We start from the raw sequence: 21,857 nt of genomic DNA on the forward strand, positions 1-21,857 counted from the left end.
ATAACTTCCAGCTACTGGCTAATATACACTCCCTCATAATATCCTCTGCACAAAGAAGAGCAAAGCTATAAAAGGATGTCTTGCAGTCCAAAGAAGGGAAAGTTTCTGGCAGGACAAAAAATGAAAATGGTATACGTGGATAGACCAAAGGAAAGGGGGGAGCAGAAGGGGGAGGGGGAGGGGAGGGGGAGGAGGAGGAGGAGGAGGGGGGAGGAGGAGGAGGAGGGGGAGGAGGAGGAGGAGGGAGGAGGAGGAGGAGGAGGGGGGAGGAGGAGGAGGGGGGAGGAGGAGGAGGGGGGGAGGAGGAGGAGGAGGGGGAAGAGGAGGAGGAGGAGGAGGAGGAGGAGGAGGAGGAGGAGGAGGGGGGGAGGAGGAGGAGGGGGGGAGGAGGAGGAGGAGGGGGAAGAGGAGGAGGAGGAGGAGGAGGAGGAGGAGGAGGAGGAGGAGGAGGAGGAGGAGGAGGAGGAGGAGGAGGCCAATTTGGGCAATTATATATAAAGCTATGGAGATACAGATAGAAGTATTTGAAATTGAACCTGTATTTTCATTTCTAGATCAACAATAATTACTGGATCATATACTTGGAATTATTTTGTTTAACAAGGTATTTCCAAAATATTCAGAGTACCATGCCATACCACTTCCCCACCAGCAAAGTATGAGAGCTATTTCCATCCTCACTGGCACTTAGTATTGTTTCTATGCAGTTGAGTTCTACAGATAGAAGCAGTGACACATCATTGTGATTTTCATTTGCATTTTCCCAGTGTCTAATGGTGTTGAACATCATGAGATGTGCTTATTTTCTATCTCTATAGCTCTGGTAAAATGTCTGCTCATGTCTTGTCCTGTTTCTAACTGAAATATTGGTTTATTTGTTTTATTGTTCTGTTTTGAGAGCTATTATATATATATATATATATATATATATATATATATATATATATATATATATATATATATATATACTAGATATACTAGATGCAAAGTATTTGTCAGAAATGTGCTTTCCAAAGTTTGTTCTTTTGTTTTGCATTTAGTAGTCCGTGAGGAAAAAGGATTTAAATTTTGATCAAGTCCAATTGGTGAGTGTTTTATATTTTCTAAACTATTCTTTGGGCATCCTAGATAAGCACTCTGTTTAGTCTCACCCCAAATACTTTCTGCATGTATTTAAATTTTTTCTACAGCTTTTCTAGGCGCTGGTAGTTTGTTCACATCTATAATCCCACTTACTCAGAGTGCTGAGATCTGAGAAACATGGTTCAAACATGGTTCAAAGTCAGCCAGTACAGGAAAGTACATGAGGCTCTTATCTGCAATAAACTATTCAGAAAAAGCCAGAAGTGGTGCTGTGGCTCAAGTGGTAGTGCACTAGCCTTGATCACAAAGAGACTCAGAGACATTGCCCAAGCCCTGAGTTTAAACCTAAGGACAAGAAAAAAATGTCTACAGTTTTGCCTTTTATGTTTAAATATATGAGCTACATTTAATTAATTTCTGTAAGAGTTATGGGGTTCAGTTTCTTTTGCCTCTAACTATTCGAATGCTCTAACAGTAAAGCCTGTGAATATCTTGTTGTATATGAAAAGATGTTACCTCTTTCACTCTTCATAGTGGTAATATGTACTTTTCCTGAGTAAGTCTTCCATGTCTAAGTCTTTCTAAGGATCTAGAAATACTGTGTGTGTATTTTTTTTCTTTCAAAGGCTTTTTCCTTCATCCAAAGAATTTTTGCTCTATTAATTTTTTTCTCATGAAAGTTTATTCTCTACTATGTCTTGTCTTGTTTTTATTATTTCCTTCTGTCCTTATTCTTTGAGCTTAATATGATATTCTTTGCTGACTTCTTAAGCTGGATAATTAGATCAGACTTTATTCTTTTCTAAAACACAAAGTTATAAATTTTTCCTATGTGAGTCTGCTTGTATATACAAGTCTTGATATGCCATGTTGTTATGATCATTATGTTTAAAATATTTTCCTATTTCTATTATAATTTGTTCCTTGAATCATTGGATAATTATAAATAAATTGTTACTTTCTAAATAAAAGGGGATTTCCTCATTTTTATTGTCTTGTTATTGATTGCTAGCCTATTTCCAATGAAATCTGAGAACAAACTTTTGTGATTTCAATCTTTTGAAATTACTTTAGAACAGAACTCCTTTGATAAGTCTTCCAAGGCACTTGAACAAACAATTTATATACTGTTCTGTGTAAACACACTGGTTTAGTTATGTGAAATGAGTCAAAATTGGTCATTGTGCTTTCAAATATTCGTGTCTTTACTGAATATTTATTTGTTTAATCTATCAGTTTCTGAGAAAAATTAGTTAAGACCCACAACTATGATTGTGGGTTTGTCTGTTTCTTTTTCACATTTTTTAAAATCAATGTTGCTTTAGATATTTTAGGGCATATTATTGGTTATGGCCAAATTCATCATGATTGCAATGTACAATTGAATATACTTTGTCTTCATATAAATAGTCTCATATATATGTATATATATATATGGTAATGCTACCTCACAGTGTACATTATCTGGTATTAAAAAAGCTATCTTGCTTTTCTTTAGATTAGGACTTGCCTTTTATATGTTATCTCAACCTTTTTCAACTGTCTGTATCTTTTTATTTAATATGTAGCTATTACAAATACACTAACATTGTTTTCAGTCTGACAATTTTTGAGTCTGGATTGGTATCTTTTGTTCAGTAGTTACAAATGTGGGAGGTTTGAATCAATACCCTACGATTTATTTCTCTCGATTGTGATTTATTTCTGTTTTCTTGTCCTTTGTTGTCTTGTCTGGGCTATTTCCTCATTTTTCTGTTAATGATAATTCAATGATTCTATAATAGACACCAAAGATCATAATATTAATATTTATTTATTAGTCTCTAAAATTATCTAAAATCAGATATGAGCAATGGAAGTTGTTAAACCCTTTAAATTTTTTCTCATATTTTAAAGCCATGAAATAGGTCATCAATACAAATAATGCTCTTGCCTTGTGGACTCAGATGACCAAAAATATCATAAGTGTCTCATCCCTCACAGTCTTAGAACCAGAAATAGAAAGCCTTGTGGTAAAAGATAGTTGCATGAGCATTGTGTACCATAGTCAAGATAGGGAATCAACTCAGATGCTCCTCAGGAGACAAATGGATCAAGAAAATTTATATATATATGTGTGTGTGTGTGTGTGTGTGTACATGCACAGATATGTATGTGTACATATGTATGTATCATATACATGTATACATGTATGTATATATCATATATATGTGTATACACCCACACAGTGGAATTCTACTCCTCCATCAAAAAGAATGATAATGTACCACTTCTAAAGAAATGGAGAGACTTGGGAAAAAACTATATTAAAAGAAGTAAGCCAGACCCAAAGAAACATAGGATGCATGGTTTCTCTCATTTGTGGTAACTAGGATGAAGATATAAATCTACAAGTAAACACACTGGTTGGTAAAAGACAAAATACATTGGGACATGATAAATCATACAGGTCTCTAGAATATTCACACAGTGAAACCAAATGTGGATATTCATAGGAGAGGATCACAAAAGCTGGATAGCTATGTGCATATGATCATAGAAGATATTCATGGAAATGAACTCCAAGAAATGGAAACAAGGGATTTTTTTTCTTTGTTCCTGATTTTGTTTGCTGTACTTTTTGTTTTGTGTGTATGTTTAACTATTTGGGGGAGAGTAAAAGGGGACACAGAAAAGGTGGGACAAAGGATGAACAAATGCAGCAGTGATACTCACTAAACATTATGTTGAAAACGATCTCTATAACCAGTCGTTGAGATGGGAGGGAAACACTGGGAGAAAGTGAGGGAAGGAGTTCAAAAAGATATGTACTCATTACTTGACAGATGTAACTGTAATCCCTCTGTATGTCACCTTTACAATAACAATACGAATCAAGCACTCTTGCCACTAGGCCATATTCCCAGCCTCTACAATAACAATAATACATGCATATATTTAAAAAGCCTTTACAATAGATAGAGCTAGTATCCTATCACTTAAGCCACAGTGCCACTTCTGGCTTTTCTGAGTAGTTCATTGGAGGTAAGAATCTCATGGACTTTCCTGCCATTTGAACTGTTGTCCTCAGAGCTCAGTCTCCAGAGTAGGTAGGATGACAGACTTAAGCCACAGGCACCCAGCTTGGTACAGTATATTTTGTTAAACAGTTTTCACTATCTAGCCATGTTCTTCATAGATCATCCACTGGGAGATCTCTAAGATTTAAATAAATCGTATACCAACAATTACTTCACATCTGGATTTTAGAGTCTGTCTAGATTATCCTGGGTATTGTGTACTGTGTCTCTAATGTCTCTTACTTGCCTGCACTAAAACATTTGATAATCTCGTAAAAGGCATTCTTAATCCAAAGTTGTGAACTGTTAATTCATTGAACAAATTTATTTTTATCTTTCTATTCCTCTCTCCAACTCACTTTCACAAATGCTTTCAGACTTCCTTGATGTTTCTACTGTGTTTAGCTTTTCTCTCACTTACCAAGGTGACTGACAGCTTCCTTGTCCCAAGGCCAGGTGGCTGCACCTGCCAGGTCTTCCCGCACAGAGCTGGCGAAGTAGATGTTGAGGAAATGAGTACTGTTGAGCTGCAGGGTCTCCTTTAGCTCCTTCATGCTCATGTATACCCTGGAGAACAGAAGTTCGGGGAGAATGTCACACCAAAGGATTGACATGTAGCGAACAACACAGACAGACTTGATTACTCTGATGGCCTTTCCAGACAGCATACCCATTTGAAGGGGCAGAAACAGACATTGAGATCAGCCTATCATGAAGACCACTAGAAAACAGACACTAAAATACACATTTGATATATTTGTTCCAATATAAACAATACCCGGCTTTAAAAGAATACCTCCATATCTCTACACATATTTAGTATTTGACATCTCTCTTAATTTTCCACTTATACCCAAATTCTTTCTTCAAGATGAATCCAATGATATTACTACTTTTAAAAAACTTTTTTGCCTTAAGAATTATCCTCAGGTCATGCATGGTGAAAAACAATCTTCCAGCTCTCAGTCTCTGCTTCTTTCTAACACAGTACACAATCTTTATGATGACAGGAAGTCCACTTAAATCTCCATTTTGGTTTGTGTTTATTGCAGGAATCAATTTAGGGGTATGTGCTGGTACTGAGGCTTAAACTTAAGGACTGAATGCTGGTCCTTAGCTTTTTCTTCTTCAAGGATAACACTCACTTGAACCAAAGCTCTGCTTCTGGTGTTTTGGTAGTTAGAGGTAAGAGTCTCATGGGCTTTCCTGCTGGGCTGGCTTCCAACCATGATCCTCAGAACTCAGCCTCCTAAGTAGCTATGCTTACACGTGTGAGCCACTGGCACCAACTACAATTTAATGATTGCAATGTTTATTAAGGAAAGAGAAAGTAGTAGCTAAGAAATAAATTATAAAAAGGTTAAGAACAGGGAGGTTATAGACATATGGGATATTATAATGATACTGTAAATAATGCACATATAATGTAAATAATGTACATACCCATTTCTCAACTCTTAAACCAAATAAACTCGTGCCCTAACTCCTGCTACTTCATCATACTTACCAATACCTTTATTGGTAGCCTGCAATGTACTAAGCAATACAATGTTTGTATTTGTTTGGAGATTAAAGATCTATTAAAAACACGTGTCCTACTATTTCCCCCCCCCCCCCAAAAAAAAGGGAACATGTATTTGGTCTCTGTAAGCTGAAATACAGCCAAATGCCTTCATTTTGAAGGCATAACTATCATTTGGCTTGGCACTGATGGCTCACTCCTGTAATCGTAGTTACTCAAGAGGCTGAGACGTGAGGATCACAATTCAAAGCCTGACCAGGCAGAAAATTCCTTCAGATTCTTATCTCCAATTGACAACAAAAGAGCCAAAAGTGAAGTTGTGATTCAAGTGGTAGAGGCACTAGCCTTGAGCACAGAAAACAATGGGACAATGCCCAGGCCTGCAAGCCCTAGGAGGATCAGTACAAACAAACAAATAAACAAAACCCAAAAAGCAATGATTTAAAAAAAAGAAGAACTGAGTCAAAGTTCAGTAGCTTCTTAACTTCCGAGATGTTTCCCATAGGGACCACGATTTGCCCTTGCAAGCAGAGGTATGTTCTTATCATAGCTTTAACTGGAAAAACAAACCACTCAGCACAAATTGGAAATTCCACTACATAGTGTTAGTGGTTGCAGTTTTGCTAAACAACTGAAGGCAAATGAAAACGCGGAAGCTCATACTGGGACAGCATGACACTTTTCTCTTGCCTCCCCTGATCCCAACCATGCTATTGATGATATCTTGGATGTATTGTCAATGAATACCTGTAAACTAGGGATCCCCCAAAGAGACTGTTTTTGTGTTCATTGGAACCCAAGGAAACAAACAAACAAACAAACAAACAAAAGATCTTGCTTTTGAGCCAAGGATGTTTTGCAGAAAAGAATTTTAAAGTAGTTTTATGGACATATAATATCTTGGGAAAATAGTTCTCAACCACAAGATAATATCTAAACTCCATGATCTGGCATCAGATATGATCCAAGGGATATTCCTTCTACTGCTTTCCTGGAGACACATTGTTTTGAGACTGTTGCTTGGTTTATCCTGGACATGAGTCACACTTTCTCTTTCTTCTTTATTAAAATAATATATGTGTGTGCACACCCATTACTTATCCTACAGATGGTTTGAATTTATGACATCAAGTAAATCTTCAATGTGAAGAATAGAAGAGTAGGGAGAAGAAAGGAGAGGAGAGCAAAAGAAGACCTACACACTGAGCCTCCTTTCAGCTCTGGGTACTCAGGAAGAAAATTGATACTATTTCTCTGTTCCTAGGCCAGATTTCCAATTAAAATTTGGAATTGGTATTTTTATAGTTCTCTTTGTTTTGGTCTCCCTAACTTCCCTCAAAATTCTTCTTTTCCTGGGATGGTTTTCTTGAGCTATCTGTGTGATACTGGCTTCCCTGCCATTTACCAGTCTTGGCCACCAATCCTTTGTCCTCCTTCAACCCAGCACTTCTGCTCATTTCTCTTGAGCATCCTCCAAAAGACTTTTCCACCAACCTCATTAGTGGGTTCCACTCATCTCCCTTTTCTTTGTTGCCCAATTCTTCCCAGTCATAAATCACCCTTCCAGATGAGAGTGTTTATGTCATGCTGGTGGCAAACTGGGTGTGGTTGCTCAAATTCTTGCACTCCACAGAAATATAGATAGAAGTCAGTGTGACTAAGGTTGCAAATAAATTGTAAAACACTAGAGACAATTGGAAGCAGCTAATTGAATTGATAGGGGCAAGTTTTATTTTGCTGGAAACAAAAACTAGAATCTAGATTATTCTCCAAATCTATGAGGGTGAAAGAGTAAAGGTCAATGTCTTTTTTGCATGCAAATCATTTCAGAAGTCAATCTTAGCTAATGAAGACAAATGCCCTTTCTACTTAGCTAATATGATCACAGTCTGGCTTAGAGCAGGGAACAATGGATACAATTCTTAGTTCAAAGCTTAACATTTTGCTTTAGAAATGATTAGTTAAGAAACAAATTAGGGTATTATTCCGGGGAATATATAAATGCAGCAAAAGACCTAAGGTTCATAAGTGACCATAGTTATGTATTAAAGGGGTAAATAGCTTCTATCTGCTTCATGTTTGCCAGCAAGTGCCTCTACTTCTATTCTCCATAGGATAACTAGAGATGTTTTTCACTCTTCTTCCTAAAGATTCAGTTATTTTGCTACATCACCAAATCATTTTGAAGTTTCACTATCCTACCCCTGATTACTCCATGTGAATTGACCGCATCCACTTCTGACAGTCTCCCACTTCACCCTAGCTTCTCTATCTTTACTATTAGGAGACTTAAACATTTCTTTATGTGAAACAACCACTTATACACAATCTTATTCTTGTTTTCCTCTTCTCTCCTTTGGCCATCCATTCTCATGTCTTTCATTTCTTAATTTTTTTCCTACTTGTCTGTACTTTGACTTTTTAAATAATTATTTCCTCTCCAGGGACAATTTGCAGTATTCAATATTCTTCGCTTGCCTCTATTGGCTCAGTTACTTATTCCCTTGAACCTTGTTACTTTCTTCGATAATAAAATTGGGGCAATTCATTTTGAACACCATCACTCCTTCCAATACACACATACACACACACACACACACACACACAAACACACACACTTAAATTTACTTACTTCTTACCTATTTTTATTCTCTTTCCTTTGGTCCCACAAGATGAAGTTTTCTAAGCAAACCATAAATAACACCCTCTCTTTTCCTTCTTCCTTTCCAATTCAAACTTCCTAAGGGAATAATTTCCTCATCTGCAACTCTCTTCATTCTTCTATGTGTTGTTAATATAATCTGGCATTCATTTGCATCACTTTATCAAAATCACTTTCATTGACCTTGTCAGTGAAATACCCATTTTCCTCTCCATAATATAAAGGCATTCGGTCACCCTCTTACTGGAATCCTTTGTTGCATTTTGTACTATTAGTTACTTCTTCATTTTTTCTTAGTCTACATTTTATTATAAAGATGATATACAGAGGGGTTACAGTTACACAAGTCAGGTAATGAGTACATTTCTTTTTGAACAATGTTACCTTCTTCCTCATTTTCTCCTATTTTCCCCCTTCAGATTCCCTTTCTCTCCAAGTTGTCAAGTTCATTTCCAACATAGTATCTTGTGAGTATCACTATTGAATTGGTTCATCCTTTTTCCCATTGTTTGTTTCTGTTATTACCTTTATACAACACAAAGTGTACAGAAATCAAAACCAGTGAATCAGGGAATAAACCAAAGGTGAGGGGAAGAAAAAAGAAATAACTGCAAACAGTACAATTAAAAAAATTAATTTCTGTTTCTTGGAGTTCATTTGTAAGTATCATTTTATATGGCGATATGCACATGGCTACTGAGCTATTGTGGTGGTCCCCTCCTAAGTATATCTGTAGCAGAAGAGCACAACAGCTCAATAGCAATGCCCATATGATCACATAAGATAATGCTAAGTGAAATGAACTCCATGTTGTGGAAATAAGTGGTATATCATTGCTGTAGTTAATTTCAACATACTTAGTGAAACTGTAACTGTTGCTCTCTCAAATTCCCTTCCTGTAATTTTACTCCTACTATTACTGCAATTGATCTTAGTACCCCAGATAATGTATAGTCCTGTATTGGAACAAGGGCAAGGAAAAGGAATACCAAAAATGAGACAAAGGATAAAAAGACAAACCTTCGACAAAGCAATACTTACAAAACCCCCTGGTGTAAACTAACTGTACAACTCATGAAAGAGGGAACTGGGGAGGGGGAAGATGGGGAAAAATGAGGGAGAAGGTAACAAATTGGGTAAATAATGTACTTGCCTTACATGTGAAACTGTAACCCTTCTGTACTTCACTTTGACAACAAAGAAGAGAAGAAAAAAAGAATATCCTAGTCATATTCTAGTTATTACAAATGAGGGAAATGGAACAGACTATGTGTCTTTCACTCTACTTACTTTGCATAATATAATTTTTTCCAAGTGTTTCCCTTTCCTTACAAACAGGGCAATGCCATTCTTTCTGATGGAAACAGAGATTTCCACTGTGTATATATACCACATTTTCTTGATCCATTCATCCACTGAGGGGCATCTGGTTTGATTCCATATCTTAGCTATGGTAAATACTTCTGCAATGAACATGATTGTGCTGGTGGCTTTAGTGTAGTCTGGTTTTTGATCATTTGGGTAAATGCCTAGGAATGGGATTGCTGGATCATAGAGAAGCTCTATGTGTAGACTTTTGAGGATCCTCTATACTGCTTTCCAGAGTGGTTGAACAAGTTTGCACTCCCATCAACAGTGTAGTAATGTTCCCTTTTTGCTGCATCCCCTCCAGCATCTGTTGCTATTATCTAACTGGGGGAATTAGAACCTCAATGTTGTTTTGATTTGCATTTCTTTTATGGCCAATGATGTCAAAAATTTCTTCATGTTTCTATTGGCCATTTGTATTTCTTCTTTGGAGAAGTCTCTCTTTACATCTTTAGCCCACTTATTAATGAAGTTGTTGTTTCTTTGAGGACTTGTTTTTTGGAGTTAGTTTTTTTAGCCTTATACTTCGTTATTCTGAAAGTTCCCTACTTCCTTTGCTTCATTGCAATGTTCTTGCCTGGTTTCTTTCATGTGTCTGAGTTCTCAATCCCCATGGTAGTTCAACTTCTCAATTCTAATACTTACAACTTATTCCCAAGGTCCTGATTGTGCCCCAGATTTTTTCTCACTTTCCATGGCCACCATTGGCAACTCTTCTATTTTTAAGTTTTCAAACACCATTACTGAATGACTCTCAAATATATAAATGTATCCAGCCCAACTTTTCCTCCAGGATGAGATTTTTATCTCCCTTTAGTAAGTGGATATCTCTACCTGGTTTATCTATGGAAGCTTTGGAATCAACATGTCAATGTGATGAGTGATTCTACACAAGTACAACACAAACTAAGACAAAGTGAATTTCAATGTATCAGAAATAGTGGTCCGTCTGGCAACTCAACAGATACATTATTTCCATAAATAGATCTACAAGAAAGGCTGGGGTTTTGGTTCCATAAAGAGGAGGCATGTGCCTGTGTTAATGAACAGATAAAACATCAAGGATAAAGGAAAAACTGCAATGGAATTTCATCTATTACACAATTTCACAAACTGGGCTCTGGGTATCTTGGGAAGAAACTAAAAGAAACCTTTATAAGCAAATACATGAATCCCACAATTCACAGGCAATTCTGCTTTAAGGCCCAATAAAAAATGATAGCATTAATTAAGGATAAGGGTCACTCTCTCCATTGTTGGCAAGAATGAAGGGATATCAGCACCATTCAGGCACTTAAGAATTTTACAGCCTTGGGCCACACTGGATGCCAGCTCTCCCCCAGAGAAACCATAGGGGCAGAACATCATCTGGAAACATTGATCATCAGCAGACATGGTAGATACTGTTGCCAGAGATCAATGGAAAACAGTAGAACTGCCTAATGTGGTGGACACAGATTTGTAAGTCATGTTCTTTTTAAGATCCCAATAAATAATAGGGAGGGGGGATAGTCCATGAGGATAAGATTGTGTAGTTATGAAATGTAATTTGATAGTTATTTATCCATACCCAAAGATTATGTGGGCTAGATAATATGAAGGTTTGCTTAAGCACTAAATCCACAATCTTCTTATGCCTATGTCTTCTGGTGACTCTCTAAAATGGTGCCATCTTTATTATATTCTCATTATACAAATAAAAAATCCAGTTCATTTCCTTTCATTCTTCTCCCTCACTAACCAAACATCTGATAATAACCCAGGATGAAGTGTCTGTTGTTTTACTACTGTACCTAAGACTAAAGTAGGACTCATTCTGCTGATTGAACAAGAATTATCAGTGGGCATTGTGGATAATAGAGCAGTGTAATAAGACTGAAGACTGAAAGATATTTTAATTTTTAATACAGAGAAAAGGACGGATTTTGAAATTAAAGATTAGTAATCTTTGATAAAGGAGCTAAAACAATAGCTTGGAAGAAAGATAGCCTCTTTAACAAATGGTGTTGGCAAAACTGGCTCAACACATGCAACAAAATAAAACTAGATGCTTATATATCACCCTGCACCAAAATGAATTCCAAATGGATTAAAGACCTCAAAATCAAAACAGACACCCTGAAAACACTAAAGGAAGGAGTAGGAGAAACACTTGGGCTCCTTGGCGCAGGACAGAACTTCCTTAACAATGACTCAGAAAGGCTACAAATCAAAGAAAGGTTGGACAAATGGGACTACATCAAACTGCAGAGCTTCTGCATGGCAAAGGACATAGCTCACAAGATAAACAGAAAGCCCACAGACTGGGAGAAGATCTTTACCAGCCATTCAATGGACAAAGGCCTCATCTCTAAAATATATGCAGAACTAAAAAAATTACCTTCTTCCAAAACAAAACTGCAAAGAACCAATAGCCTCCTCATCAAGTGGGCTAGAGACTTAAAAAGAGACTTCTCTGATGAGGAAATGAGAATGGCCAAGAGACATATGAAAAAGTGCTCTACATCACTGGCCATAAAAGAAATGCAAATCAAAACAACATTGAGATTCCCTCTCACCCCAGTAAGAATGTCATATATCAAGAAAACTAACAATAACAATTGTTGGAGGGGATGTGGCCAAAAGGGAACCCTACTTCATTGTTGGTGGGAATGTAAACTGGTTCAGCCACTCTGGCAAGCAGTATGGAGATTCCTCAGAAGGCTAAATATAGAACTCCCCTATGACCCAGCAGCCCCACTTTTGGGTATCTATCCAAAAGACCACAAACAAAATCACAGTAATGCCACCAGCACAACAATGTTTATCGCAGCACAATTTGTCATAGCTAGAATCTGGAACCAACCCAGATACCCCTCAGTAGACGAATGGATCAGGAAAATGTGGTACATATACACAATGGAATTTTATGCCTCTATCAGAAAGAATGACATTGCCCCATTTGTAAGGAAATGGAAGGACTTGGAAAAAATTATACTAAGTGAAGTGAGCCAGACACAAAGAAACATGCACTCAATGGTCTCCCTTATTGGGAATAATTAGTACAGGTTTAGGCAAGTCATAGCAGAGCATCACAAGAGCCCAATAGCTATACCCTTATGAACACATAAGATGATGCTAAGTGAAATGAACTCCATGTTATGGAAACAATTGTTATATCACAGTTGTAACTACTTTCAACGTCCTATCTGTATCTGTAGCTTCTATTATTGATGATGTTCTTGTATCACCTTCTGTGGTTGTACCTACACTATCTCTGTAATCTTATCTGAGTATATTGGAAACCATGTATACTGGTATTAGAACTAGGAAATTGAAAGGGAATACCAAAATTGAGAGACACAGGGTAAAAAACGAGAAACAACTACAAAAGCAATACTTGCAAAACTGTTTGGTGTAAGTGAACTGAACACCTCATGGGGGGAAAGGGAAAGGGGGAGGAGGGAGGTGGGGTATGAGAGACAAGCTAACAGTACAAGAAATGTATCCAATGCCTAACGTATGAAACTGTAACCTTTCTGTACATCAGTTTGATAATAAAATTTGAAAAAAAAAGAAATTAAAGATTAGTGAGATCCATGTCAATTTCCAGAAATATTTTGTTTTATTTCAAGCAATTTTCATTGCTTAGACAAGAAAGCAATGATTATTGGAACCAGCATAACTATGCTCACCAGGAGGAAAAATCATACATATTTCCCCTGATGTTGCTTTGGTTGTTTAGTTGGATTCCTAGAGAAAAACCATTCCTTAGAAAGAGTGCAACTTAATATAATGGGACCTTAGATAAAAACCTCATATGTGATGTTAGTAAAATGGGTGGGAATATTTATAGCTCTACATTTATAACAACCTTTGCCAAATCTTGGGACTGCCCAACTAGCTTTGTTTTGGTCCAGATCTATGCATTTAACCTTATCTCATTAAGTAATTGAATCAATATCTTTCAAGAATTCATATCATGTAAGTTTATCAAATTTGAAAGTTGTATAAAATTAAGGACAGTAATATTGGATGGCAAAAGAGGGATTTAAGTATATCTCCAAAATCTGTAAATATGGAAAGAATACCAAAGATAAAATTCAAGTTTCCAAAGTAAAATCTATGTCTAAGCATAAGTGCAAAACTAAATAATGATGATTGCTAAAATTCACTAGTAGGAACTCTATGTGACATATTTATTAATAAGAAAAACTACATACAGACTTCAATTCCTCACAATATTATAAAGTGCCACTGTGGGTAAGTAAGTGCACAGACTCCTGGTGTGCAGTAGTAGGCAGGAGCAGTACAACCCCCATAAATTGGTCTGGGTGTGGTCAGCGCATCATTATTTTTTAAAGTCATTGGAACTTTAGGTCATAAGGGTCAAAAAAAGAAGATCGGGTAACTATGTTATATAATGATGACAAAAGAATTGGGTATATGTAATCTTGATGGCAAGGAAGGAACAGCCTGAAAAACCGCTTAAATGTGTACAATTCAATTACATGAAAGGGCTTGTGTTGAACCTGGGTAACTGCAGTCATAATCAGGACACAGGGGATGCAAGGTGAGTGAACCAATGCATACTTTATTCCAAGAGGGCCAGGGTTTATATAGGGTTAGAAACCAATTTTACAATTACAGGGTAAAAGATCAATACAGCATGACATTTGTCTCAAATACAAAAGTGGAGGAAATTTCCTACTGTGAGGGCAGGAACTTGGTACAAATGCCTTTCTAATTACAGGAGGTAGTGACTACAAAGATTGTTGATATCAAAAAAGGAACTGTATACAATTGAGGTAGAACTATAATTATCTCCTAGCTACTATCTCCTTAAGGCTAGATATCATCAATCTTGACTTCTCCAAATACTTGTGAAATAACAGTGAGGAGACTTTCCTGTTTATAGTGAGAATCTAACACTAAAGGCAGCTGGTCAAGCAAGTCTCCTTAGGGAGACTTGCTAAGCAGGGGGAAAAAGGAGATTCTCACAACAACAGGTGGCTTCCTTTGGCCCACAAACACCAGAAACTCCTTACTGGGAATGTGTTCCCAAGGGCCTATTAGTGTGCTAATGAGGCATTGGAGTAACCGTGCTGGGGCTAAATTTTTCCACTGGTTGGAGACTTTAATTCTCCAACAGGCTTGGCTATTTGTGACTCCAGAGGAAAGGGTTGGTACGAATGAGCAACAGCATTTGGTGCCATATTTTCCCTGAATATAGAAACTCATTTTTAATAAGGAAATGACTTCCCCATTACTATAAATACCCAAGCAGAAGTCAAATCCGTTACTTTCAAAGATATTAAAAAGGTAAATCTTACATTAAGCAGAACATTAATATGAACCATCATCTCCCATAACTCTTAAGGATCCAATACATTCTCATTATTTTGAGGATGTATTAATACATTGATACAGCTGATCTGTTTGTGCCTGTCCCATTTTAATTTTCTCACATTCTTTAAACATGGACTGGGATGAGCATTTTTATGTGTTGAATTGTGTCATTCTAAAAGGTGTTGAAATATCTGTGAATGTGATCTTACTTGGAACTGGCTTTCTTTGTAAATCATCAAGATGATGTCAGTAAGTTGGGGTTGTCTTTGTGAAACGAGAGATGTAGACATAAAGATAGACATATGTGGAGGAAGAGGATATGAAGACACGGGACAACACATACCATCCTCAAAGTAAGGAATGGCTGGAGCTATCCTAAGGTAGGCATGAGGATTGAAACATGGTCTGCAGAAGGAACCAACACTGCCAACACCTTGATCTTGGATTTCTGGCCCACAGTGCTACACAACAATACATTTCTGCTGTTTTAGGCACATAGTTGTTACTTTGTTATAACAGCCCAGAAAAACTGCTGTAGCTCTCATCACCTTAATTCCCCTAACTTCATAGATTTATTCTTTCCACCTGACCCAAATATCTAGTTTAAGTTAATGTTATTATTCTGTTTATGTAATAATAGTTTTACTGGTTGCTTAGCGTTAAACTACAGCTAGACTTCTAATCGCCCAATTCATTGCCAAATTTTATACAATCTTCTTTCACAAAGTCTTTAAAATACATCCCAGTCTTTCCAGTCTCACACTCATCATCTAGAAGAGATCTTTTTCACGTTAGTCTGATGTTCTAAAATGCCTTCTGCAGTGGGGGTGTCTCAGGCCTGTTGACCCATCTACCTGGGAGGCTGAGATAGGAGAATCACAAGGGAGGCCACTCTGGGGCAAAAGTTAGCAAGACTTTTGCCTTAAAAACAAGGTGAGCATGGCAGTACATGCCTATAATGTTAGTAACTCAGGAGCGAAATGCCAAAGAATGGCTATGGGAAAAAGCACAAGAATGATGATATCTCAAACACAAACTAAAACATTGTTTGTAAAACTAATACACTAAATGAATTCAAAAAAAAGAATGAATGGAAAATAGACACTTTGGGGGAAGACTACAAATAGGACTGCGGAGGACTAATAAAAAAGATGAGTGAGGGTAAATATGATCCAATTAGTTTTATTTGCAAATATGAAAATAAAACAATGATCCAGGCACCAGTGCTCACACTTGTAATCCTAGCTACTCAGGAGGCTGAGATCTGAGGATCATGGTTCAAAGCCAGCCCAGGAAGAAAAGTCCCCATGAGACTTTATCTCCAATTAGCCACTGAAAAAACTGCAAGTGACAGTGTGGCTTAAGTGATAGAGCACTAGCCTTGAGCACAAAGAGGTTCAGGGACAGTGCCCAGGCCCTGAGTTCAAGCTCCACAACTAACAAAAATAAAATCCTGACCTTCGGGAGAAGATGGTAGAGGAGCAGCAGAGCCCTAGCTGAACTCCCTCCAACATCGCAGTTTTTCCACCCCAGAGAAACTTTTACAGCTAGCTAGACTTCCCAAATAAGTTCTAATGAAGTGCCAGACTTTGAAGTCAGGTCCCACTTTACTGAACCCCACTTTACCACATGAACCCCACTTTACCACGTGAACCTGAGATAAGCAGGCCCTGTGAGCAGACCCAGGATAAGCCCATTAGGGCCCAGTCGGTCTAGAACTCTAACCACTGGGAATGCTTAACTCTGACCACCCCTGGGGTGCCTCGAACCCTGAGCCAATCAGATTTGTACCTGTGTCCTAATCTTGCTTGCTTGAACACTTGATTGTTATAACTTTGTTCTTTGCCTTTATAAGCCCTGTGTAATCACAGCTCGAGACTCCCTCCTAACCTCTGCTGTGTCATTGGGTAGGACAAGGCCCGAATTGCAGCTCGCTTAAATAAAGCCTTGCCTTGCTTTTGCATTTCGGAATGTCTGAGTCTTGGTGGTCTTCTTGGTGGTGGTTTCACAACTTGGCACAACACTAACAGTACAGGGATTCTGGCAAGGAAGGAAAAATCAACTTTGCTGGTCTGAAAACACAGATTTGAGCTCTGGGCGGTGTCCCACCGCCACACCAGCTCAACGGAGACCAGGGAGAAATTCAACAAACCGCAGCATATGGACAGATCGCAGGATGAGCACAGATGGGCTGAAATCGCAGAGACAGCGTGAGTACCCCCACAAAAGACACTCTCACTCGTGCCCATAGAGCAGCTCCTTCTCCAACCGCCAGAGCAAAGCGCCATCTTTGACACTGGCAAAGGGTCAGACCAGACTGGAGCTAAAGCCCGCCTGGGGAAAGCGAGGACAAAGCGGCTTTGAGAAGGGCAAGAGGGACCAATCAGTGAGAGCCAGCTCCGCCCAGGAGAACGCCCCCTGCCCAGGTGGTAGGCTTGTCCTGGGGGCTAGAGGTGCCCACCCAGCCCACCGGAATTACTAAATTAAGAGCGAAAGCGGCAAGCAGCTATCGGCGGCACGAACAGCCACATGGGAGAACAAACTTCCCGAAACAGATAAATGGTCCCATTTAGAAGCCCAATTCCCAGCCCGAAACGGAGCTGAATTCCATACCCAGCTCTGCCCAGGAGGCCGCCCTGCCCAGGAGGGAGGAACCTCCCCCAGGCAAGTGACTCTCAGCCAGGTAAATAAGGCCAGAGGCGCCCCGCCCTGCTGAGTCCACAACCTCTTCAAAGCCAGGCGTTAAAGGCAGCGGCCCCACAGCAGACAGAGGAGCCACAGTTCCCGAGACTGTTCATGTCCCCATCTACAGAGGACGCCCAAGGCCTACCTGCTAGCTGTGTGAACCACAGAACCCCAGGATTTCACTAACAGGGGCGGGGGATCAGAGCAGATTCACCCCCTGCGAACTGAAAGTAAGTCAAACCAGCCAAGTGGCAGAAAAGACTGCAGACCATCGAAAGGACTGTAGATAGCCCACCCAAACAAGGAAGACTTTTTGTTTGTTTGTTTTGTCTCAAAAGTTTTTTAAGCTTTCATTTTTATTTTTTTTCTTAAATTTTCATTTCTGAAACATCATTGGTTTGTTTTTGTTTTCCATTTTCACTGATGGTTCTATCAAGTTTTTTGTTGTTGTTGTGGTTGTTGTTGTTATTTTTTTTCTCTTTTCTTTTTCCGTTTTTTTTTTCCCTTTTTACTTTTTAAAATAAATTTTCTCAGTTATGGGCATCTGTCTTCCAGTATTCTTTCTTTATTTCTCTCTATGTACTCTCTTTCTTTAAAAATTACTTTCCTATCAATAACACCTCCACTCTTTACTGCTAACTCTCCATTGTCTATCATTTTAACCTTGTTGTTTCTACTGATTCTACACTCCTCCACATTTCCACGTCACTGAAACTAAACCCAAATCATCACCCCCCCATACATTTTACTCTAGTTTCTTTACTACCTCTAACTTACCCTCCTGACTTACTTCTAGGTCCTCCAGATCCCAATGACTCCAGGTTATTGGATAGAGGGTATCCCTGCTTAATTCAAGTGAAACAAAGGGGTTCATAGAAAAAGCCAGTCCAAAAGGAACTTAATATAAGAACAAGAATTGCTCATAGGGTTGTAACAGTAAGTAAGTAACTACTGAATACATGGCTCAGGATTGGTTGTTATATTAAGACTGTATTCTTTAGGAACACCAAACCTAATTTTTTACACAGCTATAAAAGGTATTTGAATATAATTGTGAACTTCTAAGATTTACACAACAGTGCTTGGTAAGGTCTGCTTTGGGTCTTAAACGGTGCTCACAGGTGCTTGTAGATTGACATTACCAATCCAAATGGGCAGAAGAAACACAAGAAAGATGGCAAACAATGAAGTCTTATCTCCCACTCAAAACAAGCAGGAAGCAGAGCAGTCAATCAAAGACATAGAAGAGATCCCCCAAAATGCTCTACAAAGTCTACTGATAAACATGATAAATGAAAAGTTTGAATCTCTTTAGTCAATTATTCTAGATCGTGAGGAGGCAAAGCAAAAATTAATGGAGAATTTCATGGCCTCCACAAATAGAAAGATAAATGAACCTCAAGAGTCAAATGAAAAAATAGCTACCCAGCTAAAAGATTTGAGAGACAACACTCAAAATCAAATGAATGAAGTTAATGAAATAAAGAAGTCCATACAGGACCTAAGAGATAACATGGAAAACATCAGGAAAGACCAGTCAGAAGGAAAATAGATTCGAAATCAAGTAGCTATCCTATAGTCCCGACTAACTGAAGCAGAGGATCGAATCTCAGGAGCTGAATATTCCCTAGAATCTACGGAGAAAGATAAAAAATTAATACAAAACCAATCCAATCGACAAAGCAGATCGCTCCAGGAGATTCAAGATACAATCAGAAAGCCCAATTTAAGGATAATAGGTATTGAGGAAAACCTGGAGAAGGAAGTTAATGGAATAGGCAACCTATTTAACAGAATATTAGCCGAGAACTTCCCAAATATCCAGAAGGAAAGGCCTATACAGATCCAAGATGCATTTAGAACCCCAAACTGACCAGACCAGAATAGGACATCCCACCAACACATTGTGATCAAAACAGGATCAGTAGAGTCCAAGGAAAGAATGCTTAAAGCTGTTAGGGAGAAGAAAACAATCACATATAAAGGAAAAGCAATCAGAATTACCCCAGACTTCTCAGCAGAGACCATGTAAGCAAGGAGAGACTGGAATGAGATATGCCAAACCCTAACTAAAAAGAACTACCAACCAAGAATAACTACCAACTACAAGAATAGTGTACCCAGCTAAACTCTCATTCATAGCCGAAGGTCAAATAAAAGTCTGCCACAGTAAGGAAAAACTGAAACAATATATCTCCACCAAACCAGCTTTACAAAAAATACTCAAAGATGTACTATACAGAGAAAATAATCAAGATCCCAATACAGACAGAGAAATGAACCCTAAATAGTAAACCAGAATAACAGATCAACAAATGGGAAGACTCAGCCTTTAACAAGATAGGGATAATGAAAGGAACAAATGATCAGCTCTCAATCCTAACTCTCAAGATTAATGGATTTAATTCACCAATCAAACGACATAGGCTCATAAGTTGGATCAAAAATCAAGATCCGTCTTTCTTCTGCCTCCAAGAGACTCATCTATCCAGCAAAAGTAAACATCTTCTAAAAGTGAAACCTGAAATCAAATCTATCAAGCAAATGGCCCCCATAAGCAGGCCGGAGTTGCAATCCTAGTATCAGACAAAATTGACTTCAAATTTAAAAAGGTAAGAAGAGACAAAGAAGGTTACTACACACTAATAAGGGGATCTCTCCTACAGGAAGATATAACCATCCTAAATATCTACACACCAAATACAGGAGCACCCAACTTCATCAAACAAACACTACTGTCTCTAAAAACACTCATAGACCCAAACACATTGACAGTTGGGGACTTTAACACTCCACTGTCACCTCTGGACAGATCAACACGCCAAAAACTGAACAAAGAAACCACAGAACTAAACAATTGCATAGACCAACTAGACTTAATCGACATCTACAGAATATTCCACCCTGCAACAAGAGAATACACATTCTTCTCAGAGGCACATGGAACATTCTCCAAAATAGATCACGTCTTATGGCACAAAGAAAATCTGTACAAATTCAGAAGTATCAAAACCATTCCCTGCATTCTCTCAGACCACAATGGAATAAAATTAGAGCTCAACTCAAACAGCCACCACAGAAAATCCTACAGTTCATGGAGACTAAACAACACACTGCTGAACCATGAGTGGGTCATTGACAGGTTTAGGCAAGTCATAGCAGAGCATCACAAGGCCCAATAGCTATACCCTTATGAACACATAAGATGATGCTAAGTGAAATGAACTCCATGTTATAGAAACAATTGTTATATCACAGTTGTAACTACTTTCAATGTCCTATGTGTATCTGTAGCTTCTATTATTGATGATGTTCTTGTATCACCTTCCTGTGGTTGTACCTACACTACCTCTGTAATCTTATCTGAGTATATTGGAAACCGTGTTTACTGGTATTGGAAGTGGGAAATTCAAAGGGAATACCAAATTTGAGAGACACAGGGTAAAAAAAGAGAAACAACTACAAAAGCAATACTTGCAAAACTGTTTGGTGTAAGTGAACTTAACACCTCCGGGGGGGGGGGGAGGGAAAGGGGGGGAGGGAGGAGGGTATGAGGGACAAGGTAACAAACAGTACAAGAAATGTATCCAATGCCTAACGTATGAAACTGTAACCTTTCTGTACATCAGTTTGATAATAAATATTTGAATAAAAAAAGAAAAAAAAAGAAATTAAATCGGAAATTCAAATGTTTATGGAACTCAACCAAAATGAGGACACAAAGTTCCAGCTCCTTTGGGACACATCAAAGGCAGTACTCAGAGGAAAATTTATATCTCTGAATGCATACACCAACAAACTGGGGAAACAGCAACTCAGTCATTTAAGGAAGCACCTTAATTTCCTTGAAAGAGAACAACAAGCCAAACCCCAAGTCAATAGATGGAAGCAAATAATTAAAATCAAATCAGAATTAAATCAATTAGAGACTGAAAAAACCATCGAAAGAATCAACAAAACAAAGAGTTGGTTCTTTGAAAAAATCAACAAGATAGACAGACCCCTAGCAAACATGACCAAAAAAATGAAGGCAGCACACTCAAATAAATAAGATAAGAGATGAAACAGGTAACATCACCACAGAAACAACCAAAATTCAGACCATAATAAGGGACTATTTTGCAAACCTTTATGCCAACAAATTCGAGAA

The 21,857-nt window shown here is 38.2% G+C and overlaps 1 protein-coding gene across 2 annotated transcripts in view; it reads right to left on the reverse strand.

Annotated features, from left to right (window-relative positions):
• Pappa2 (pappalysin 2) overlaps window positions 1-21,857 on the reverse strand; it is a 233,811-nt gene that overhangs the window by 147,349 nt on the left and 64,605 nt on the right. For both annotated transcript variants that reach the window (XM_048356418.1, XM_048356419.1), the window contains exon 4: window positions 4,564-4,709. In XM_048356418.1, the coding sequence (XP_048212375.1) occupies window positions 4,564-4,709 (146 nt within the window). The remainder of the gene's footprint in view (window positions 1-4,563; window positions 4,710-21,857) is intronic.

Source organism: Perognathus longimembris, chromosome 11 (assembly GCF_023159225.1).
Source record: "Perognathus longimembris pacificus isolate PPM17 chromosome 11, ASM2315922v1, whole genome shotgun sequence".
Classification (NCBI taxonomy): Eukaryota; Metazoa; Chordata; class Mammalia; order Rodentia; family Heteromyidae; genus Perognathus; species Perognathus longimembris.